The sequence below is a fragment of the Hibiscus syriacus genome, unplaced genomic scaffold (assembly GCF_006381635.1).
Source record: "Hibiscus syriacus cultivar Baekdansim isolate YM2019G1 unplaced genomic scaffold, ASM638163v2 tig00117048_pilon, whole genome shotgun sequence".
Classification (NCBI taxonomy): domain Eukaryota; kingdom Viridiplantae; phylum Streptophyta; class Magnoliopsida; order Malvales; family Malvaceae; genus Hibiscus; species Hibiscus syriacus.
In genome coordinates, this window is record NW_024063538.1 from 697,168 (window position 1) to 722,627 (window position 25,460).

The 25,460-nt window shown below is 37.5% G+C and overlaps 2 protein-coding genes and 2 pseudogenes across 4 annotated transcripts; 2 read left to right on the forward strand and 2 right to left on the reverse strand.

Moving 5' to 3' along the window:
- Window positions 1-504: 504 nt before the first annotated feature.
- Window positions 505-1,490, forward strand: LOC120197309 (annotated as a pseudogene).
- Window positions 1,491-4,864: 3,374 nt separating this feature from the next.
- Window positions 4,865-9,755, forward strand: LOC120197310 (annotated as a pseudogene).
- A 1,417-nt stretch (window positions 9,756-11,172) lies between these two features.
- Window positions 11,173-13,526, reverse strand: LOC120197529 (ribonuclease P protein subunit p25-like protein). 3 transcript variants are annotated; one of them, XM_039199034.1, is made up of 8 exons: window positions 13,412-13,526; window positions 13,095-13,219; window positions 12,865-12,945; window positions 12,617-12,705; window positions 12,453-12,527; window positions 12,262-12,326; window positions 11,499-11,699; window positions 11,173-11,352 (listed from the first exon to the last, which is right to left on the reverse strand). In XM_039199034.1, the coding sequence occupies exons 2-7, from the start codon at window positions 13,215-13,217 to the stop codon at window positions 11,623-11,625; spliced, it is 510 nt and encodes a 169-aa protein (XP_039054965.1). In that variant the 5' UTR covers window positions 13,218-13,219; window positions 13,412-13,526; the 3' UTR covers window positions 11,173-11,352; window positions 11,499-11,622. The 3 variants fall into 3 exon arrangements, with proteins under 3 accessions (XP_039054965.1, XP_039054964.1, XP_039054963.1); XM_039199033.1 differs by having other exon boundaries at window positions 13,095-13,224; window positions 13,412-13,525; XM_039199032.1 differs by having other exon boundaries at window positions 13,095-13,229; window positions 13,412-13,525.
- Window positions 13,527-14,311: 785 nt separating this feature from the next.
- LOC120197671 lies at window positions 14,312-25,419 on the reverse strand. Its single transcript, XM_039199110.1, has 2 exons — window positions 25,247-25,419; window positions 14,312-15,332 (listed from the first exon to the last, which is right to left on the reverse strand). The coding sequence occupies exons 1-2, from the start codon at window positions 25,402-25,404 to the stop codon at window positions 14,348-14,350; spliced, it is 1,143 nt and encodes a 380-aa protein (XP_039055041.1). The 5' UTR covers window positions 25,405-25,419; the 3' UTR covers window positions 14,312-14,347.
- Window positions 25,420-25,460: the final 41 nt, after the last annotated feature.

Here is a 25,460-nt window from a genome sequence, read left to right on the forward strand (position 1 = left end):
GTTACATTTGAGTTTTGCAATGTCGCATGCAATTTGGGTGTTTATTTGTTTGGGATTTTCTGAATCTTGTTGCTGGATTTCGTTTTAATTTTTGTATCCGCACAAAGATTTTGATTTAATTCACCTACTAATGTTAGCAGCCATTGCCTTCTCTGGTTCTCCATTTCCAAAAGTGTCAATTTGGCCTATAAAAAGCTTGTAAGCTACATTGAAAGTAGTATTGAAAGAAAGAAAAAATTTGACAAACTATGGAAGGAAATCCAACATCAGATAACAATCTGATTCCAGGTGGTCAGACTCAGTCATTTGCATATTTGGACTCACTAGGCTCATTTCAGGTTCATCAAGGGTTAGACGACCAGCAATTTTACCAGCAAGGTTCCCAATTTCAAGATGTTTTGCCATTCGGGTCTGAGAATATGAAAGAAATCGAAAAACCAAGTGATGATAATTGGAACAATTTCGATAAACAAGGTGGTGGTGATGGATGTTATGATGGTTCCGAGGGGAGGCGAGTTCTTGTGGCAGCGAGTGAAATGGACACCACAAATGGTTAGGCTTTTGATTAATGCTGTTTGTTATGTTGATGAGGATGCTTCTTCTGATTGTTTGGGTGGTGTTAGAAGGAATCGTCTATTGTGCATAAGATAGGGAAGTGGAAGTGCGTTTCGAAACTCATGGTTGAAAGGGGTCATCATGTATCGCCGCAGCAATGCGAGGACAAGTTCAATGATTTAAATAAAAGATACAAGAGACTCAATGATGTTCTTGGCAAAGGCATTTGTTGTAAGGTTGTAGAGAACCCGGAGCTTTTGGACGTAATGAATGTATCTAATAAGGTAAAGGAGGAGGTGAAGAAAATTTTGAGCTCGAAGAATCTGTTTTACGAGGAAATGTGTTCTTACCATACTGGGAATAGATTGCATCTTCCTCATGATCCAGAATTGCAGCACTCCTTGCAGTTGATTCTTGGAAGCAGAGAAGACGATGAGCCTAATCAGTCGAGGCAACACAATGGGGATGATGAGTTTGAGAAAGAACGGCAAGATGCTGCACCTGATGGTGGATTTGAGGGAATAGAAGATAACAAGGGAACTTCCAGGTTTCTGGAGCCATCCTCAAAGAGGTGTAAACGAATGAATGAAATGAAAGACGTGGTTGTTGGCAATCCTTCGAATGCTGTGGAGTATGGAAAAATGTCGGAAGCTTCTAAACGAAATGATCAACTTGATTTGAGTCATGTTAACCCAAACAACAACAGCTCATATGCGTTGCAAGAGCAGTGGATGGCATTTCGCTTACTTGAGCTGAGAAGGCAGAAGATACAAATTCAGGCCCGAAAGCTTGCACTGGAGAAGCAGCAGTTTAAGTGGCGAAGGATAAATTGGAACAAGGATAGGGATTTGGATAAGATCAGGCTGGAAAATGAATGTATGAAGCTTGTAAATGAGCGTTTAGCATCCCAATTGGGAACAAGAAAATGAACAGTGTCTAAACCGAGTACATGTTCTGATCCTGGTTACATCTTGGAATCCTATTTTAAGTTTAATGTATTGAAAAACTTGCTGGCTTATAAATTTTGCTATATTTTGTTTAAGATTGTCAATATAGCCTTATGTTCTGATGAATCATGTTATTTTGTTTCATCAATTCAAGCTTATTGTTATAGATTCTGAAGATATCCTGCAGTGAGCTATGTTTTCCATGTTCTGTCGTAAGCATTAATGAACCGACAAGTGGATATCGTGCTCAAGTTAAAACTGAAGTTACATGTGCCAGCGTTACCTTTCGAGCGTTTCATTTTTATCGTCAATTTTCACTAATTCTCAAGCATTCACAGTTTGTGCACCTCGGGCCCTTTGAGTTATATAATTTGAGTTTCTTTATTAGATCTCTGGTTATTCATTTATTTGCTTTCACTTCCATAAATTTCTGTTTTGGATTCATTCATTGGAAACAGATCTATTTGGATCTACTTTCATGAAATTGCGTTGTTTGTTCCTATCATTCTTAGAAATTAGATCGATTTTGGCTATAAAAGGTATTGCTTAAGTATTTATTGAGAAATCTAATTGTAGAAACTGCTATCCAGGGAATGAAACTCATTCCATGGGACTCTTTAGCTTGGTGCTAAACTGAGAACGACTTTAACTGTTTGTGTATGCTGAACTCTTTAATTGTGCTCCAATGGTATCGATATACTAACCAAGCAACCTGATTGTATCTTGTCGAACTTATGTTTTAGGATCTGATCCAATGAGTTTATCGCATATCCACTTGACAATAATGGAAGGTAAACCACCAGCAGGTGGTGATATGCTGCAGGGATGGGTATATGGTTGTCTAGATCTACAAGATCCGGTACAGCTTCAACACAAACAAAAGCCACGCATATCTCAACAACCTTCTGCTTTTGGTTTAGCTGAAAATGAGACACGGGAAAGCATTGTTATCGAAAATGATATGTCAAATTATGCTGAACAAAGCAACTTGAGCACAATGAAGCTGGCAACAGCGAGGACGGGTCACCCTGGCAACGCATGAAATGGACTGGAAAAAGCGTGAAGCTATTGGTTACTATTCTTTCGTACATCGGAGAGGATCCTCCCACTGATTGCGTGGGTAGTCAGATAAAAATGTCTTCCCTTTTGAAGAAACAAGGAAAATGGAAGTGTGTTTCGAAGGTCATGGCTGATCGGGGTTACCATGTATCTCCTCAACAATGTGAGGACAAGTTCAATAATCTGAGCAAAACATAGGAGACTGAATGATCTACTGGGAGAGGCATTTCTTGCAAGGTTGTTGAGAACCCTAAGGTTTTTGACATAATCGATGTATCCGAGAGGGCGAAAGAAGATGTAAGAAAACTTTATACTTCGAAACCTTTGTTTTTTGAAGAGATGTGCTCGTATCATAATGGCAATCGATTGCATCTACCTCATGATCCAGATTTGCTGCGGTCTTTTCTGTTTATTCTGAAGAACGAAGATGATTACAAGCTTCTTGACTCGAGCCAACCTGTTCTTGATGGTACTGATAAAAAAGGTGGAGCTCTTTCTGAAGTTGTTAGAGCTATGGATAATGGCACAACATCTGGGCTCCCGGAGTTCTCGGTGAAGTGGTTGGACTTGATTAACGAAAATGATATTGCAAGTTTTGCGACTACTTCAAAGCCATTCAATTCTAACCAAAGTTTCAATGCTCAAGGTGATACAGCCGGGTACAACGGGGCAAATTTTTATTTTTCTGCGGTCTCTGCAATGTGGTTGAAGCAAACAAATGAAAACAAAGTTGCAGATAATGGGAATCCTTCGAAAGCTTTGGACATCAACCAAATTCCGGGTGCTCCCTATCAGAATCTTACTTGCCCTGAAGACAATGAAGCAGATGGATCACAGAAGCAACGGATGGCACATCGAGCATATTAACTAGAGAAACAAAAGTTGCAGCTGAAGTCCAAGGTGCTCAACTTAGAGAAGCAACAGTTGAAGTTGAAGCGTCGAAGCTGGAAACAGGACTTGAAGCTGGACAAGATGAGACTGGTAAACAAGTATCTGAAACTTGGAAACGAATGCATAGCAATGCAACTTGAGGAGAAAATGGATCTCGAAAGCGTTTAAGCAATATCGATTCGAGCTCAGGATCCGGATATCCATCAAAGTATAAACTACTACCATTTTCAATGACAATGTATAATTGACTACCTCTTGTAACTTGTAAATGCATGTCTATGTTAGCTTGTGAATTTCCATTGCCTTGGGTTTAAATACTTATTATCTACTATTGTCTATGTATATTTATTTAGTCAAATGACATACAAGCAATTTTATTTTAAAAAAATGTGTCATCTTTTTAGGAGTATGTTAAAAAAACGTGGTTTGTAGGGCACACTTTTGTGGACGTGAGGTTTCTCGAACGTAATCTTTGACGATGACTTTATTCTTGACCAAAATAAAAATAATGAAAATAATGGATCCAAAAAATTGTATGAATTTTATTAAAAAAAAGTAACGCATACAATACATGTACATTTATACGAGCACAAGCACAAAAAGTAGTCGATCGAACAATGATTGCGACATGTATATATAGATATTGTCTTCAATTTTTAATAAGTGCATGTTTAGAATGTTATATTTAAACACTTAGAAAAAATTCTATGTATAAACAATATGATATATATATATATATATGCTCCTAGTCTCATTTTTTATTTTAATTTTGGATGACACTAACATTAGAGATTCTGTCAAAAAAATTTGTGACATCCATAAAAATACATCTTAAAGATCGCACGTTTTGAAAAACATTTCATATATGATGACTTTATCAAAAAATTTATTATTTTACTAAATAAAATTATTTAGGTATTATATATTTAACTAAATATATAATAGATATTGTTCCCCAAAGAATATATTTAAATCTTAACCAACTTAACAACTCAAGACAAATATCCTTTATTTTTTAATAAAAAACATTATTAATTAATAAAATTTATAAACCATTATTTGATGATTTATTATTTTTAGAATTTAAGATAAATATTTTTATAACTATATTATAATTAGGGGTTAATACTATTAAATAATAAAATATTATATTATTTTTGCATGAGAATCTAGAGAGAGTACGTAAAAATAAATCAAAACGGCACTCTGGATTCAGTTCAAGTTCATTTCACAACTGACCCTATGCCCAAGACTCGTTCTCTGTATAGAATTATGGGAAGTTAGAGAAAATTCATCTTTTTTTATTTCAAAAAAATATCTGAATAATTAAATAACAATCTTCTCTGTTATTTTATCTTGGGGTTAGGAGCAAGAAAGACAAAAAATTCTTTGAAAAATATTTTGGGGTTTTACCGCATGGGACGTATTGCAAATCTTGTTCATTGTTTAAAGCCGCCATTGTTAATGGTGGTGGTTCAGCTTATTGCAGGAATCAATGTAATGTATAAACTGGCTGCTAATGATGGGATGAGTTTGCGGCTTATTGTGGTTTATAGATTCTTGTTTGCCTACGCTATCATGGTTCCCCTTGCTCTAATCTTCGAAAGGTTCGAGTTTAATCGAATATATTCTTTTCTTTTTTACTCGTTCATAGGTTATTATGATCTTTGAGTTTCTTTCTGTTCTTTCTTTTTTTCCCAGGAAGAGCTTGGAGAAGATCAATCGAAAGATAGTGTTTCAATCGTTTCTTTGTGGATTATTCGGGTAAGTTTAAAGAAAAAGGAAAATCCCATGAATTATTTCACTTTTTTATGTTGAAAAACGGCAGAAAAAAGGACTAAATTGAAGTTTTTTTTGAAACAGTGGTTCACTAGGTCAAACTTGTACCTGCAGAGCTTGGTGTATACATCTGCAACTTTTGTTGCTGCCATGATCAACCTTGCACCAGCCTGTACTTTCATTTTGGCCATTTGTTTCAAGTACATTTCTTACTCTTCTTGGTTTCCGGTATCCATAATGCGCTCGAGCCGGGTCGGATTTTGTTTCCGGGGACAAACTCTGTGTTGCTATTCACAAGGGTGGAATTTTTTATGGCGATGGAGAAACTGGCAATAAGAACAAGAGCAGGGCAGGCAAAAGTGTGTGGGACATTAATAGGAATAGGTGGAGCAATGTTGTTCACATTTTACAAAGGTATAGAGATACACATCTGGTCGACACATTTAAACCTTTTGAAGCATTCCCAACCGACGAAAAGTCCGGCAACATCACCGTCGTCACACACTACAACAAATTTATCAATTGATGACAAAATTTCTATATGATATTATGAATAATGTCACAATATATACTATAAACGTGACTTTTCTTTGTTTTTGTCATATTTAGTGATTAATAGTATATCTTTTCAACAAACAGCAGCGAACCATCACCTCACTTGACCATCTCTACTAAATTCGACGCTTGCTTTAATTTGTAACCCAAGTTCCCATAAATCGTGAATCCTGATCTACACGCCAAAATTGTTGCGTGCCTTCTGAAACGTGTAACTGTGAGGTAAAGAATTATTATTATTATTATTATTATTATTATTATTTATGAAAAATATATATGTTATACATGTATCTGTTCGATCATATTAATGATATTGGTAAGTTTGATGTTCTGTTTCATGGGTTTTGCTCAGTCTGGATTTGTTTTTTTTAACAATCTTGAGCAGTGAATATGATTTACATTCATTATTAGAGTTTTGAGATAGTTTGTTGTCTGAGTATGTTGAATTAGCTTATGGGTTTTTCGTTGTAAGTTCCAAATTCTTATACACCATTGATTTCTTTATAAATGAGAGGGAGAATAATTGATCAAATAGATATTTTTATGATTAAATTATAAGCAGCTTGCTGTAAAGTATACTATTAGTCTTTTGTACAAATCAGACTTATCTTTTATATCTTTTTTCAAAGCCGAATCATTTGATTTTCTCTCTATTCCATAGAGTTGTGCAACTGGACAATGTGTTAATGACTAGATATAATAAATGTGCCAAAAATTTTGCATTCATCAGTGATAACCTTATGGTTTGTTTACCAGAATTGAAGGACCAAATGTTGTAGGATGAATTTGAATTATGTACCATTGAGGAATGCATTTGATTTGAAAGGTTAAAACTCACCTGCAGTTGAGCTGTTGAAAGAGGTTAGAATGACCACAATTTAATGTATTTGTCTTGCTAATTCAGACTATAATTACTGTCAGTTTGAGCTAATTAATCTTCAGTTTTCAGTTGGAATCTATCAGATATCCTACATCCATTTGAATCAGAACAGTAAAGCCCTTTTATTATGGAAACCTGCTTAAAACATATATTAGCAATTTAGATCCACCATCTCCATCGCATTGGATCTAGTATTTCTTTTTTTGTTTGTGCATTGGTAAGTGGGTGTTGTCAAACAGAGTTGTTTTATTTACTTGGATTACAGACAGAATGAAAGGGGAAATGCTAATTGGCCTTCGATTAATATATGTATATCATTACTTTTTATAATAAGTGGTATATGGGTGAGAATAAGAAAAGTATTAGAAGTTTGACTGAGTTGGCAGATAGCAATAATGATATTTTAATAGTATTTGATGTAGATGTTAATTTTGGAGTTATACCAATTTTTAGCATTATTTTGAAGGGATTAAGAATTTTATTGAGAATTACTAATTCGAGGATCAATTCTGTAGGATATGGTCGAGTTGGGCTAGGAAAGTCTTAAACCCTCGGCTCGAAGGTAAGTTGATTGAACCGGATCATTTATGTTGTGGTTTTTAAAATTTTATTGCACTTCAAAAGTTGTATTGTGGATTTTACTGATTTATTCTAGAAAATGAATTTAGTTTTAAAATATGTGATATCCTGGATTTGGTTGTAACGTGTAGTTCGGATAGTTCGAATTTTAGGCGTTATAGTAACCCCCTAATGCAATCGAGCCAAGGCACCATCTCCACTCCACCCAACACTTAAAGTCCCATGCTCCTCATTAATTCCAAAATCTGATAGCTTTTCCCAGGTAATGCCTCTTGTCATTTTTGATAACTTAAAACACACATATTTCGTTGTCTAGTGTTATAAATAAATACAATGAAATCTGAGGTTTTCTCCTTTTTATACTTTGGCTAGGCAGTGAATGAAGAGAAGGCAAGATTGAGAACACAGATAGATTCAAGGCTGCCAAGGTGTGGGAGAAGATGTAACTCATGCAAGACCTCTAAAACCATTCATAAGCAAATTTGGATGCTTTTTATTTTAATTTGTAAAAAATATAGGGTATTATTGTAATTTGAAAAATGCAGACCTTTTCATGTAATTTATAAAAATTATAGGTATTATTGTAATTTAGAGAAGTTTTTTCTTTTATTGTAATTTATAAATAGTTTTGGTATTTATTGTAATATTAAAAAATTGACTTCTATTGTAATTTATATAAATATTTAAAATTTTATTGTAATTTTATAATTTTTTATTTTAGAAATTTACAAAAAAATTGTGACGATATTGTTTTGTCATTTATAAGGTAAACTTTAATATTATTAGTGACGATATAAATAATTAATGACAAAATTTTATTTTATTTAGTGACACAAGTAAATGTCACTGAATTTAAACGATAAGGTAACATTATACATAAATGTCACTATATATTTAACAATGTGTGACGATAAAAAGATACAACGTCACACTAGACATTTAGTGACACACCTAAGGTGACGATCGTCGTGACATTGAATTTAATGTCACAAAATACAAATAGTGACGTTAATGTAAGTATCAATGACAATATCTTCAACATCAAAAATAAATAAATTTGTTGTAGTGACAAGAAACGGGCAAGTTCGTTCTCGGTGCATTTTTTGGTCTTTTGAGTTGCGTTTCATACTCTGTGGTTGATCACACAGGTAAAATCTCTTTCTTTCTTCCTTTCTATTACACAAACTTCATCATACTTGTGTTTCAATTTCATCAGGCCAAAATGAGTGTAAAATTCCCTTACCTCTATTCAAGCACTGCTTTGATGTGTGTAACGGGAGGAATGCAAGGAGCTGTGATTGCACTTTGCACTGTGAGTGATTGGAGCCAATGGAGGCTTGGCTGGAATGTTAGGCTTCTAGCAGTTGCTTATGTGGTATGTTAATGGCTATTACTGTTTTCTTTTCAGGTTTTTTCAATGATGTCTGCAAATTTTGGACATGTTGAAGATGCTGTTTTGCAGGGAATCCTGGGATCTGCTTTGTTGGTGTTCTTGGTTTCATGGGCAGTTCGTTTGATTGGTCCTTTGTATGCATCTATTTTCAATCCCTTGGGGCTCGTCTTTTTTGCCGTTCTTGGATCTTTGTTGCTCGATGAAGAGCTCTAGTTAGGAAGGTATACGTATACCATTTCATTTTTACAAAATCATATTAACTGTGATACAAATATTGTATAGAGATGATAAAATGAGTCTGATTCTAAAGAACCGAGCATAAAATATTGAAGTCCGATAAAACTCAAACTCGAAATGCTCTAAGATTAAAATACACCGAGCTTAGAATAATTTGAACCTGAAAATGTTGACTCTAAATTCAAGATGGTTTAGTCTTGAAAAGATTTCGGCTATAGAAAACTTCGACTCAAGAGATCTTAGCTAAAAAGATTCAAAAATGACCCGAATTTAAAATAATCGTGACCTAAATGTATCAAACTTGAAAAAACACGAGGTCACTTGAGATTTACTGAAACTCTAAATGAATGCAAGATAAATTAAACTTAAAAAGACTTAAACATCTTCAACCTAAAATGATTTTAACTCAAAAACACTAGAATTTGAGATAATCTTAGGCTTAAATGTATTAAACTTGAAAATTTTATTAAATTCAAAACAATTCGAACTTTAAAAACTTGAAACGGTTTAAACATGAGAAAATTCTGAACCTAAAATTACTCGTACATGTACATCTCAAACTTAAAGTATATAACCTGAATCTGATCATCATCTCTATGCATACGAGATTCACCCTCAGATCCGAATAATTTGAGTCAAATCTTAATTGTCTTGTTTGTTCTTTTCTATGGAAATCAACAGTATCATAGGAGGATTGATGATTGTGTGTGGAGTATACGTGGTGCTATGGGGCAAAGCCAAAGAGATGAAACAGAAAACTCAGTTAGTACCAGTGCCAACAGTAGATTCACATGAAGCAACAGAAGAAGATAAACAAAGTGAGATCAAGGAAACAGATGAAGAAGACATAGAAGCTCCCCATGCAATAGTTCTAGCTTGAAATGCCATTTCCAGAGCTTCAAGTTTTGGGTCCATTAGCAGCTTACAGTTCTGCAAACATTGCAGAAGACACTCTTTTGAAGTTCATTGTTAGTTTTCTTGTCATTTACACAGGGATATAAAGAGTGATTCTTTCTTCAATAGTAGTTCAAAGGTCAGATTTGTACACTCATGAAACTGATATATCACACTGTTATTATAGCCCATATATAGCTAGATATATATATACCTAGCTGCTAGGATATATTGTTTGTTAATAGATTTATTTCAATGAAAGGATTTCCTTTGTGCTGTTAACTAGGGATTGAGTGAATCACATGTTGACATGTGCTGAGACAAAAACCCTAAATTTAAGTATAATAGAGGGACTAAAAGAAGAATTTGACTTGCGTAAAAGTAGGCGGCTAGGGGAGTATAATTTGCAGCCGGTGCCATAAGTATCAATGGCCCACGTGCATGGCTGCTAGGGGAGCTGTTCATGGACATGGCAAATACGTAGTTTAATGCAAGTAAATGGGTGCTTTCAACAAATTCCCTATATAAAAACAAAATAAGCCTTTCATAACAAAGTGAAAACGTCATACGTTAAAGAAGATAAAAGAAAGAAGATGGGGACGAAGAATATGATAATAGTTGCAGTTTTCATTTTCTGCATTATCAGTTCACAGATGGAAAGCGTCGAGCCACAGGTGGATTGCTTCGATGCTTGTGTTACTGGTTGCCCTCTAACCAACTGTAAGTACTTGGAGAGAAAAAACCAACCCTTTTTTTATGGATTATGAATTATGATTGTGTTTGATTTTGGTTGATTGATTGCAGCAAGGTTTACGCAGCGTTGTGAACGCAAGTGCCAGATTCGATGCAATCTGGGTAAGGCTGTCGTTTTTCTTATCCGTATCGGTCTTAGTATCTTTGGGTTAGCTCCTGGAAGATCAAAATATACATGCTACATGCATCTTACTATATCTTCTACAATGTGCAGATTCCATGGCAGATGGGAATTTGGATTAGCTCCTGGAAGATCAAAATCTACATGCTACATGCATCTTCCTATATTCTCTACTATGTAATGTGTTGAAGAAAGCATAGCTTCGATCTTTCGTTCTATGCATGTTAGTCACATACAAGTACAAGTTTCATAGTGTTACGTATGTATCTGTATCCATATCGTATCCAACATTTGTATAATACACATAGTAGAATAAGATATGTTTGGAAGAATAAATGTAATGCTCTATTATTTGGAGAAAGTAATGCTGAAAAATTATACAACATTGGTTGAGCGAGATGAACTATCCTATCAACTTTCCTACAAATTGCGTCCTAGAATGAAAACCAACATTATAAGGTCCCTTACAGCACAATATCTCACGCAAACAAAACCTTAAATAATGTCTAAAATGACTTTTGTTGTTTAAAACAAAGACTGGCGATGAATAGAGCAGCCATCCAATGGTTTTGTTTCAATCTAAAGCCATAGTTCTGCGGAAGGATATAGGATGGTGCTTGTAGCTCAAGCACCTTTCTGGAATGGACCATCAATACGAAACCCTGAGCTGGACCGCGTCCACGTCCACGTCCCCTTCCTCGTCCACGACCTGCCAATATCACTGATTAGCCAAATTTGGTGACAGCAATAATTTTAAACGTGTTTAGGCTTCTGTTGAAAGTTGGGGAAAAAGGTTGGGCCTTCTAGTCACTAAAACAGCAAATTGACAAGAAAGCATTGGAAGCAAAAACTTACCACGACCCTGGGAAGGCAATGGTCCTGATGGGTCATTACCGTTGTAATATCCCGAGTCTTGTTGGATATTTCCTCCACCATACCCTCTCGCATGCCCTCGGAAACCACGACCCCTCCCACGACCTCAATGTCTGGCTCCATAACCTCGCCCACCATCATATCCTCCATTTCTGTTCTCTTCCATGCCACCATTGACATTGCCTGCATGAGTAACATTCTCGTCTAAGTGTTGGCCTATATGTGCTGAAGTTAATTCAATCGTCAGTAGATATAAAACTATTTATGGAAAGTCACCTATGTGCTACAAAACCAAGCAACTATTTGTAACCAACAAACATAGCAGCAAGTCAGCAACCTTGCTGTCAACCTCTACTGCTCCCTTAACCATTTGTCACTAAAAACATATGATATTCAATTAACCTTCCAAAAAAGAGTCCTTTTACTCATCACCAGATCACTAATCACACTCGCATTGGAAAAGCAAAATGACAGAGCCGAAATTGTAGATGAATTTTAACTTCTCAACGTGTACAAGTACTACAAAAATTCCGAAAATATCTTTGCTCAAACGCCTTTAATGCTTTATAGTACAAAACAAGACATGATGATTGGCTACACCTCCATACTTTCCCTGACCATGTGCTTGGCTCTGGATGCTAAGAGAGGTCTTCAATTTCCATGATATGGAAGTACAAATATCAATTAATGCAAGATTCGAGATAAACCCAAAATGCATAACATCAATGCTAGATAATTTTCTAACCTCCTTCATTGTCCTCAAACTCAGTCAAGGGCTTCACTTGATCAGCTGGAATCGGAGGTTGATATCTGACATTAAAGTAACAGACCAAAACAAAGCACCATGCCAAGACATCATTAATAAACAGGATCAAGCGCACATTACTGTTTTCAACATTGTCAACTTTTAAATACAGATAAAAAGAGGCCACATACCCTATTGAAGATGAATCCAACTCATTTTTAGACAAAGTAATCGTGATTATTGAAACATGGCGAGTGGTTTCTAGGCTGCACAAGCAAACCGAACATTAGTGGCAATGATATTAGTTCTAGCAAGAAAATTGATGCTTTTAGTGCTAGGAAGGAATAGCTCTTACGGAAGAAGGCCCTCTTCCAGTGGCTCCCACGTGTCAGTTATGTCTATCGATCCGGTCGATGTAATCTGATGAAGACCAGCAATCCTCCTCTGGGAGACGGTTAACACATTTTAGTACAAAATCAAAGGGTACATACATACATGCATAAATACATATCTACATATTATATAACACTAAAACATGTTTCCACATATCAAGATTAAGAAAAGTGAAACTTAAACAGAAGAGAATCGAAAAAAGAAGAACACCTTAATTAATTCAGCAATCATGACAGTCTTGTTGATAGCTCTGCCCGTGGCTTTAAGTAAAATCTCATTGGCACCTTTCTCCTATAAAAGGAAAAAAACAGCACGAAGTAAAATCAACAGAATGTCCATTAACCTCAAGCACACCACTTTCTTCTTCCGCAACAAAATCAAATCAAGTATAAGAATACATTAAACGCAGTGCCAATATCCAATAGAAAAAAGGGGGAAACCTGAAGCAGAGTAATAGAGTAAGAAATACAATTCCTCATTCTCCCTTGGGCTGTAATCCTGAGTTCATTCTCGTTTATGAGTGTTTCAGCTTTTGGCTTCTCCACCTTCTGGTACCAGTCCATTGCTATCCTTTTAGGACCAAAAAACACAGTTTCAAGTTCAGTTTTTTCTTAGAAACTAAACAAAATCAAGCCCCAAAGGTTGGAAATCATTTAGAGATTAAACTCATATCAAATAAAACGAAACCAAAGGTGTAATCGAGATCTACGGTTAGAGAAACAAAGAAAGAGCACCACCAACAAGAAGAGGAAGTTACCTGGGCGAAACAGAGTGGCTGCAAGGAAGCTTTGAGTTTACAGAGGGGCAAAGGCTAAAGAGGCTTTATATGTATTGAGAAAATCTCTTTGAACACTGCAGTGAAAATAGGAGGAGGTGAAAGATGTGTAATGTTTGGAGTTTGGAGAGGGGAATTAGGGTTTTAGGATTTGTGGGGTTGAAAACCGCTCTATCCGAATAATCATCCTATAAAAAACTGACACGTGGATTTGCCCAGCTCTCCTCCTCGTTAAGTGCTGCTGCAATCTCAACATCTGTTTGTTTTAGTTAAATTAAAAAAACACTCTTTTGATCTTAATGAAACCCTAATTGAATCAGTTAAGTGAGAGAGATGCATCCGTGCTTGTTTCGTGTGATTTAAGATTAAATATTTGATTTATAAATTTATGAGTAAATTGTAATTTAAGATTGTAAACGAATGTAATATAGAATATATATATTAAACTAAGAGGATTTTTATATTTTCTGATAATTGAAATTTAATATCATGTAAAATATAAGAGATAATTATATTAATAATTCAATATTGATATATCAATATATATATATATACAAAGACCAAATTCGATTAAAGAAAATGACCAAATTCGAGTACAAAGACCAAATTTACAACATAAACATAGTACAAGAACTAATAAACGGTATATCCGTGTCTTTGGTATATACGTATATTAGACATGTTCATGTATCCGTACCGTATATATGACGAATAAGGATTATTCAGCAATCAACTACACATTGGAATGTTTCTTTACAATCCTATGGAAAGACCAGAGGCTTCTTATTCACAGTACAAAGTCTATATACAGAAGTTAAGATGAATGAGTGCAACTTCAAAAGTGTAATCCTAACACTATTGATGACATGTAACCTGCCTGTTTGTCCTCCTTTGAAGGTGTACTAACTTCTATCGATCTTATATCTGATCTCCGGTGGCATCTCTTCGACTCCGTCTTCTCTGGCGGAGGCGGCTAACCAAAGAGATATTGCCTCCATCATTGTCGTCACTACTAAAGTTGTCGTCATCTGGATCAGATAAGCCAACAGGTGAGGTGTCATCTGCTGTATGCGTAGGCTGCCTTGGTTGTCTACACAGGTCATTCCTGGATGGCCCAAATGCATGCAGCAGAAGAAAAATGAAATTTCTATCTAAGCTTGCTTCCAAACCTCCATTCCTTTCGGCAGTATCTACATCGAGACCATCATCTTCATCTGTCCCAAAACCATGGCGATTTCCTTCTATTACATAATCACCAAAAACCATTGTCCCTGGTATTGCCGATCTTATTATACTTATCACATCCTCCTGCTCCCGTTCCTGTACAAGCCTCCTCCATTTCTGTTTGAGAACAGGGTCCGCTTCTCGTGGCTGAGCACATGGATGATCCGATCTCATATGTTTCCTTAGTTCCTTAAAAGTCCCAACAAAGGTGCAGTCATCCTGCATGCAGCTTCTCTTTTTAGCATTTAAATATTCCCTTGCAGGTTCTACTACAGTCCATCCTTTTACCTGACCCCTGCAAAGTGGACACGCGAGTTCTGTTACTCCACGCTTCTCGACAGGCAAACCAGAACGTGGTGCCGAGACCGGATTATCAAAGGAACTAATCAGAGGTTCATCCTCATTGGACGAGAGTACTTTAGTGTAGAACTTCTTGTACTGATCAAGGCAGTTCGAGTATTGGAAGCTAGTTCCACACATGTAAGGACGGCAGCCATTGTCATGGGATGAGCAGAGAAGAAGAACAGCATTTTGAGGGCACTCCATACAAACAGAACATGTTGTCTCTTCCCAATCTTTCTTGTCCAAAGCTTTGGAACATTTTTTGGGGCACAAATCCTCAGAGATGTCATGATTACGAGAGGTATACGAGTATGGGGTTGGCCGGTGTCGGAACCGTCTTTTGGTTGGACCCCGGAATTGGGCTTCGACTTGAATTGATTGGGTTGGAGTCGCCACCGACCACTTTAAAACGAATTTAGGTGGGTCGGACACCATCTTACCTGATCTGCGTTGTACCAGAAACGTGTCGAGTTCGGGAGTCGGTTACGGTCAACGAAGGATTAGCACCCTTGAACCGCCCTTTCGGTACCAATTAATTTATCGGTTGTCTTTATAGCGAAAATTAGAAAATTTAAATTAAAATTTAAATTACTCAATTCGAATTACTCACCTTTGATCAATTGAAATTTCTCTACAAAGTCAAAATTGTTAGGGGAAAGAGAAAGAGAAAAAAAAAAGTAAATATTGAATAAATAAAAGGAAGGAAAAAATAATAATAATACAAATGCTAGATTTTAAAAGTAATAAATTATTTACAACACATTAAAATTAAGGTAAAAATGAATAACTAAAAAATGCTAAAATTAAAAAGGAAAAAAAAAGTTAAAGGACTAAATTAAAACAAATTAAAATGGATGGATTAATCAGGTACTAAAATTGAACTGCAAAATAAAAAAAAAAGTTAGGGGCCAAATTGTGAAAAAAATGTAAATTAAAAGTAGGGACTGAATTGAATAAATCGAAAATTCAGAGGCCAAATTGCATACAGTGACCAGATTGTAAAACGATTCAAACGTCCAGGGACTGCGGAGAGAATTAAAAAATCCTCTAATTGCAAGGAGGCCCCTGTTATATAAATGGGCCAAGAGACCCTCTCCCAACTCATTTCTCACATTTCGTCCAGACTTCTTCTTCTCCAAACGAGAGAAGATCCCAAGCTCTCTCCTTTTCCCCATGGTCGGTCAAAGTCCGGTGGCTTCTCGCCGTGCCGCCGCCGCCTCGACCGCCGCGAGCGGCGGCCGGAAAAGCCTACCCTTTAGCAAAATACTCCCCTCAACCTCGTACACACAAATCCGAGACCCAAAACTCACCCCTACTAGCGTAGATCTAAGCCGAAAGTCTCGGCCTTCACCTTTGATGCGTCGACCTTTTCAGCTTCCAGCGGTTCTCCGGTTGTGAGGCTTGGCTCCTCTTGGTTCCCTACTGTTTTTTTTTTTACGGTTTTTGCTTTGCGTTTCTTTTTGTTTGTGGTTCGACTGTTTATCTGTTGTTTGATGTGCTTACTGTTGGCTTTCTCTGTTGACGGCTTTATGATGGCTCGGTTTGTTCGACCGTGGTGGTCTATTTCACTGTGTTCTCAGTTTTTGGTTGTGATGCCTCGTGGGTTCTCCCTCGGTTCTGTGTTCTCTGATGATTGTCCCCCCTTGGCAGTGGCTTGGTGGGGGTCTTTATACCCCACCTGTGGCCTGTTAGTTCCGAAATAGGGGTGATCGTGGCTGTTGTGACCGGTCACCCCGGGATGGGTCAGTCCCGGGGATCTCGGCCGGAAATCTCGCGCCGTCTGTGACTGTTGGTGTGACTTCTGGAATATTCCTTGATTTGATCTCGACCGTTGGATTGGGCCAGATCCAACGATCCAGATCTGGCTGCGCATTTGATGAAACATTTAGGGCTTCAGAACCCTAGCTATCACGTGATTTGAGCCGTTGATCACTGCTTTGATCTAACGGCTATAAGCCATGCGGCGCTGGGACTAAGTTGAGAAACCCTAGCTTAGAAACTGGGTTGGGTCAGGCCCGATTTGGACGGTTTGGACTCTGACCGTACGTTGGACCTGAAAAAACAAAATAAATAAAATAAATAAAACGAATAATAAAAATAAAAAAAAAAAAAAAAAAAAATAATTATATATTATATATATATTTAAAAATGATTTCAAAAACTATATAATATATTTATTTTCGAAAACTGATTTCTGAAAATTATATACCATATTTTCTAAAACCTTTTCAAAGATTATATATTACATATATATATATATATATATATATATATATATATATTTGTATATATATTTATATAAAACAAAACAAATTCGGGCGAAAATGAGTGTCTACAACTGCCCCTCTTTGTCCTTTTTCGTAGAACGAAAAATAGGACAAAGATAAAAAGACACAAATTTTCGCTCGGTGGAGAAGAATACCCCCCTGTCGAATTTGAGTTCCGGATGGCTCATCCTTTGCGAAGTCGAGTCCATCTTGAAATGATATAGAATTGAAGTCGTAGTTCAGAATTTGAAACAGAATGTGGCTTCTCGTCGTAGTCCGCCTCTATCTTTTTTCTCGGTTTAAAGACCTTGGTTTGAGAATTCGACTGAAAAATCATTCTTTGACTCCACCATATGGTTGATAGGCCCTTGAGCTGAATGAAATCGAACTCGAAAGGTCTTCATTGACAGATAGCTTTTCACGACTTAAGCTATGCTGCCGGAAAAATGATTTATTGTCACTAAGGCACGGTTAACCCAGGTCTTCTTCTCGACTTGAAAACCTTGATTGCAGCCGAACAGTAGTGTGGTTGGGGTGTCATCGAGCTGAATGGAACCGAACTCGACAATTTTATTGACAGATAGCCCTTCTTTGCCTTGAGCTATGCTGTAAATGATGTGCCTTGGAGTTGAGCGTAGTCGAACTCAAAGGTCTTTGGCAGATAGCCCTTCTCGACTTAAGCTATGCTGCAAATGATGTGCCTTGGAGCTGAGCGTAGTCAAACTCGAAGGTCTTTTGGTCACAGATAACCCTTCTAGCCTTGAGTTATGCTGTAAATGATGTTCCCTCGAAGCTGAGTGTAATCGAACTCGGGGGTCTTTGGCAGATAGCCCTTCTCGACTTAAGCTATACTGCAAATGATGTGCCGTTGAGCTGAGCGTAATCGAACTCAAAGGTCTTTTGTTGCCAGACAACCCTTCTAGACTTAAGTTGTGCTGCAAATGATATGCCTTAGAGCTGAGCGTAGTCGAACTCGAAGGTCTTTGGTTGGCAGATAACCCTTCTCGACTTAAGTTATGCTGTAAATGATGTGCCCTCGAAGCTGAGTGTAATCGAACTCGGGGGTCTTTGGCAGATAGCCCTTCTCGACTTAAGCTATGCTGCAAATGATGTGCCGTTGAGCTGAACGTAGTCGAACTCAAAGGTCTTTGGTTGGCAGATAACCCTTCTCGACTTAAGTTATGCTGCAAATGATGTGCCCTCGAAGCTGAGTGTAATCGAACTCGAAGGTCTTTGGCAGATAGCCCTTCTCGACTTAAGCTATACTGCAAATGATGTGCCGTTGAGCTGAGCGTAGTCGAACTCAACGGTCTTTTGTTGCCAGACAACCCTTCTAGACTTAAGTTGTACTACAAATTATATACCTTGGAGCTGAGCGTAGTCGAACTCGAAGGTCTTTGGTTGGCAGATAACCCTTCTCGACTTAAGTTATGCTGCAAATGATGTGCCCTCAAAGCTGAGTGTAATCGAACTCGAAGGTCTTTGGCAGATAGCCCTTCTCGACTTAAGCTATACTGCAAATGATGTGCCGTTGAGCTGAGCGTAGTCAAACTCAACGGTCTTTTGTTGCCAGACAACCCTTCTAGACTTAAGTTGTGCTGCAAATGATTTGTTTTTAAAAAAAAATGGCTTCCCTTAACGGGTCGAAGCCGGTCATGATTCTTCAGGTGGTTCCTCTGAGCGAGTCGGAACCAAGTGAGACGATATTTGGATGACTCCCCTTTTACGAAAAAGCCCACTGATGGATTCTGACAGCCGAATATCTTTCGTTGTGGAATTGAAATCTGGCTTAAAAACATAAACTGGAAACATGCTGCTCATTGTTGAGTTGAGCTGAACTGAATTTGATCTGAATTGGTTCTCGAACCTATCTGGAATTAGTTCTGAGATCTGTAGATGTGTCAGTCAAGTCGGTTGAGGTGTAGTTTCTCACTGCTGAGTTAAGCAACCACCATCGTTCTTTAAAGGTGCTTGCAAGTCGAGTAGCCTTCATCCTGAAGTCGAAGCTTGACTCTAAAAGCTGCAAAAATTATGTATGCTAAAATGATGAATGTGATGCACCTAAGTATGTCTAAGATGCATGCAACATGAATGAATTCTGTGTTATTTCTTGGACTGGAGTCTCGTGTTTTGTCTGCCACTTTGGTTCATGGAATCGATCGTGCTCCATTTGCTTCTCGAGCTTTGGCTTTACAGACCTTTCATATTTGAGACTGTCCTGTTTGAAAATGTTTTTTCCTTTTTCTTATTTTAGGAGGGAGATGATAAAAATGTTGTAAAATATTATTCGCAATTGAATCAAATGAGTTCAAAGGATATCAAAGGAATCAATAGCTCTTTTAATGCTTTCAGAGTTATATCTCTTTGACAAATGTTCAAATGGATGAGTTGACTTCAGGTTGACCTAAAATGTCATTTTTGTGTTATTGCAACATGTTTTTTGGCTTGACATTTTAATTGGATGCGGACAAAATGACGCAACTAGCATAATAAATTACTAGACCTTCTATTTCGGTCCTCTGAAATCTTCCATTTGTTCAAGTTTTGTAGGCTCCTCTAATAAAGGTAGTGCAGAAATGTCGATCTAAAAATGAAATTCTTGAGTGCTCGTGTGTATTTGACTATAACAGGTGTTCCTTAACTCCCTTAGTCCATTTTACCGAAACTCCTTATTTAAAATTGCCATTATTTGGCTAGCTAAATCCATAAAGCCGGGGCGTTTAACCAATTGCTCTAGAGGGACAGCCCAATATGTAAACACCTTTATCAGGCTAGCTGAAATCTTATCCATAAAGCCGGGGCGTTTAACCAATTGCCTTAGAGGGACAGCTCAAGCTTTATTGTATAGTATAATCACCTTTATCAGGCTAGCTGAATATTATCCATAAAGCTGAGGCGTTTTAACCAATTGCTTTAGAGGGACAACCCAAGCTTTATTGTATATATAATAGTATAATCTGGGTACACGGATCAAATTTCTTAAGTTTGTTAAGAAGAACCTGTTATAGTCTAGGTGTTTTTTGAAAGTCAAGGAATATCATCTTTTAGAGTTCAATTTCCAAGCAACTGGCCTAAACTAGATTCACCTACTCGACTATTCCATCTGTGAGGATTATTATCATCACTGAACGTCTTAAATAAAAAGCATAGTAATAGCATATGCAAATGATGCCCCACGTTGTCCGCACCTTATGAAAGGAAAATGTTACACTGGTTAATTGCAAGAGCAGGGTACGGTGTTTGGGTGTATATTCCGGGTAAGGTCAAAGTCATTGTTTTTAAATCATGTTACTTCGTCAAAGATCTGTAACTTCGAACCATTTACAGAGTTTCTTAATGCATATGATATTCAAAGAATTGCGAGTTTGCAAATGTGATTCATTGCTTACAATCTTTAAAGTAGTATAAATTTATTCAAATATCCAAAGAAAGTTCAAAAACAAGTCTCAAACATGAAAAAAAAAATCCAAAACAAATTCAAACAAGATGTCTCAAAATTGAATAAAGCCTCGTCAGGATGCCTCACTTGCCATGACTTTTTCTGCTTTAGGAGTGTCATTGCTTTCATCGTAAAATTCCAGCTCTTTCCTGTCCATCATTAGTTGGATCAAGGCTCTAAATTTGGCACATTCTTGTACATCATGTCCATCTTCATTGTGATAACAACAATAACTGTCACTTTTGGAATCTGATGTACTAAGATGTGGTGCAAGAAACCCCGCATTTATCATTTGCCTCCATACCCAAGCAAGAGGTGACTTCACTTCGGAAACTCTGGTTTTGGCCTTTTTACCCTTTCCTCGGTGACTGCACTTTCCTTATTCCCTTCATGATTTGGTTGGGGGTTCTGTGCAACGTGGGGTGATTCTGAATTATTAAAATGAATCCAACCCCTGTTGCGCATCCTCTGGATAACCCTCTTAAAGAGGAGGCAATTTTCGATAGCATCCCCCGGAACACTGCCATGATATTCACAGTGCGCATTTTTGTCATACCACCTGGGGTATGGGGGCTTTAGAGGTGTCTCGGGATAGGGTGACACCACATGTGCGTCAAACAGTTGTTGGTAGAGCTCCTTGTATGTCATGGGAATGAGATCAAAATGCTCTTTTTCCTTCCTTGGTTTTTGCCTACAAAAGGGTACGACTGAAAACGACTTTGAAATGTTGATGATCTCTTTTTCTTTCTTCTTCAGGGGAGGTTTTCCACCCATTCTACCTCCTGGGTTAATGGTAATTTCTACCCTCATTGTTTTGACATCTTCTTCAAATTTCGGAATGCGATAACTATCTGAATTATCTTGAAGTCTGGTAAGATTCTAGGTGAGACAACCACTTGCGGGGTAGGTGGCATGGTTACCCTTCCGATGAGCCTGCCCCAAGCACAGTTGTCTGACGTAAGCCAACTAACTTGGCAACGATCTGATCGATCAAGGACTCTTGGCCTTTCGTGATTGCATCTAGGGTACTCTGGCTATTCTGATTTATCTTTTCTTCTAACTCTCTATGGAGCTTCAACATGTTATCTTCGATCTGAGTAATTCTGGCTTCCATCTTCTTTTCGGTTTGAATGAGGATGACACGTGTCCGAAGCTTGTGGAGGTATATCCAGTGTTTGTACCTTCCGTTATGAAAATATCTTATTAGTTCATGTGAATGCAGTGAAAAAAGAAGAACTATGCGAAATATGCAATAATGCATGATGCATGAAATGTTCGAGGCATTGATCCGAAAAATGTGTCTGTTATTATAAATAATCCTTATTGGGGACAAAAGTGTTTTATCTCTTAAGAGACAAAAATATCATGACAGCTTATGACAAGTTGATTCGTCTTCCGCCTTTTTTCACCAGTTGAATATCCTGTCGAACCATTCTGGCTCCTTTGGCTAAATTTGTGCAGATGACGAGCTGCTTGCCCCAAAAAGGTCTCGAAGGACTGCATCCCCGTCTTTCACTCTATGTCGAGTCTGTTCCCAAACGGCAACACCATTTGAGCCCTTCATCGATAGAGACTATACGAAGCTTGCTTCTTGAATTCGTTAGCAATGTCATCTAGCTCAGCTAAGGTTTCACCATCTTGTTCTCGTAGTTTTCGAAAGGAGCGCCCGGGTCAGTAACCTTTTCCTCGTCTTGCCCCTGCAACCTTTGCCTCTGGGTATTCTTTGACCACAGCTGGACTTCTGAGCTTTTCATCTCTTTGTATTACAACCCCATTATCCATTAATGCAGATTATTCATGTTTTAACAAACACATTTTTGGGGAATCAACACCTCTTTTAAATGATGCGAATGATAAAAAAAATGTCAAAGAACAAAAATGAAAGGAGGAAAAAAAGTTAATGAGATAAGGATAATAATAAAAAAATGATAAAAATGAAAAGTCCTACCCCACATGATATCTACCCCACATGCTTATTATTCCTACCCGGACATAATCTCTATCCCACATGCTAATTTCAAACAAAATCTAACCACATGTTTGTCTAGTTCGCATGCTTTGAACAGAAAATAAAGCAGGAAATAAAATAGCCTAGGGTTTGGAATGAGGTTTCGGGGTAGGCTCTAATTCCCTGTACTCTCCCGGTTTAGGTTCTAAAAAGGTACTCGAGTTCTCCTTACCGGTGCCCCCTTGGGCTTACCAGCCCTTAGTCCTAAGCCTATCACAGGCTTGTGTGGACTAAGTTAAACTCGAGATGACACATTCCCTTATGCCTGCACGGTGAATAAATTCACACGAAGACATAAGGTATATGAATCCCGAAGGCTACTTGCTAGGCATATACGGTGAATAAATTCACACGAATGCGTCGCTTTCACCCCCACTTAAAATAGGTTCGGAGCTCAGGTTTAGAGCTTGAAAAAATCTGAAATCATTAAAACGTTAGTACAACTATTTATTTGAAAAATAATCAAAGATAAATAATTAGAATCGAATAAATAAATTAAAATTTAAACTTACCATTTTCGCTTAAAAGACAACCGAAAATTAATTTCGGCTTGACTCAATTACCTGTCCCCAGTGGAGTCGCCAAGCTGTCGGAACTGTCTTTCGGTTGGACCCCGAAATTGGGCTTCGACTTGAATTGATTGGGTTGGAGTCGCCACCGACCACTTTAAAACAAATTTAGGTGGGTCGGACATCATCTTACCTGATCTGCGTTGTACCAGAAACGTGTCGAGTTCGGGAGTCGGTTACGGTCAATGAATGATTAGCACCCTTGAACCGCCCTTTCGGTACCAATTAATTTGTTGGTTGTCTTTATAGCGAAAATTAGAAAATTTAAATTACTCGATTCGAATTACTCACCTTTAATCAATTGGAATTTCTCTACAAAGTCAAAATTGTTAGGGAAAGAGAAAGAGAAAAAAAAAGTAAATATTGAATAAATAAAAGGAAGGAAAAAATAATAATAATACAAATGCTAGATTTTAAAAATAATAAATTATTTACAACACATTAAAATTAAGGTAAAAATGAATAACTAAAAAAATGCTAAAATTAAAAAGGAAAAAAAAGTTAAAGACTAAATTAAAACAAATTAAAATGGATGGATTAATCAGGTACTAAAATTGAACTGCAAAATAAAAAAAAGTTAGGGGCCAAATTGTGAAAAAAATGTAAATTAAAAGTAGGGACTGAATTGAATAAATCAAAATTCAGAGGCCAAATTGCATACAGTGACCAGATTGTAAAACGATTCAAACGTCCAGGGACTGCGGAGAGAATTAAAAAATCCTCTAATTGCAAGGAGGCCCCTGTATATAAATGGGCCAAGAGACCCTCTCCCAACTCATTTCTCACATTTCGTCCAGACTTCTTCTTCTCCAAACGAGAGAAGATCCAAGCTCTCTCCTTTCCCCATGGTCGGTCAAAGTCCGGTGGCTTCTCGCCGTGCCGCCGCCGCCTCGCCGCCGCGCGGCGGCCGGAAAAGCCTACCCTTTAGCAAAATACTCCCCTCAACCTCGTACACACAAATCCGAGACCCAAAACTCACCCCTACTAGCGTAGATCTAAGCCGAAAGTCTCGGCCTTCACCTTTGATGCGTCGACCTTTTCGGCTTCCAGTGGTTCTCCGGTTGTGAGGCTTGGCTCCTCTTGGTTCCCTTCTGTTTTTTTTACGGTTTTTGCTTTGCGTTTCTTTCTGTTTGTGGTTCGACTGTTTATTGTTGTTTGATGTGCTTAATGTTGGCTTTCTCTGTTGACGGCTTTGTGATGGCTCGGTTTGTTCGACCGTGGTGGTCTATTTCACTGTGTTCTCAGATTTTGGTTGTGATGCCTCGTGGGTTCTCCCTCGGTTCTGTGTTCTCTGATGATTGTCCCCCCTTGCAGTGGCTTGGTGGGGGTCTTTATACCCCACCGTGGCCTGTTAGTTCCGAAATAGGGGTGATCGTGGTTGTTGTGACCGGTCACCCCGGGATGGGTCAGTCCCGGGGATCTCGACCGGAAATCTCGCGCCGTCTGTGACTGTTGGTGTGACTTCTGGAATATTCCTTGATTTGATCTCGACTGTTGGATTGGGTCAGATCCAACGGTCCAGATCTGGCTGTGCATTTGATGAAACATTTAGGGCTTCAGAACCCTAGCTATCACGCGATTTGAGCCGTTGATCACTGCTTTGATCTAACGGCTATAAGCCATGCGGCGCTGGACTAAGTTGAAAACCCTAGCTTAGAAACTGGGTTGGGTCAGGCTCGATTTGGACGGTTTGGACTCTGACCGTACGTTGGACCTGAAAAAACAAAATAAATAAAACGAATAATAAAAATAAAAAAAAAATAATAATAAAAATAATTATATATTATATATATATTTAAAAATGATTTCAAAATCTATATAATATATTTATTTTCGAAAACTGATTTCTGAAAATTATATACCATATTTTTCTAAAACCTTTTCAAATATTATATTATATATATATATATATATATATATAAAACAAAATAAATTCGGGCGAAAATGAGTGTCTACAGCCGGAATAGCCGGAAAGTGATCCCGCATCGTCCTTTGCTACCTTTTGCTATTTGCAAACTACACCTCAAAATAAATTGCAAAATCAGAAAATCCCATGATATTAGGGGGGAAATCCCAATCCAACATATAAATAAAAACAAAATTCTGGCTTCGTAAATCGAAAACATAACATACCATTATCCTTGATAAAATTCACATCCATTTTCAAAAAGTGAATCAGATT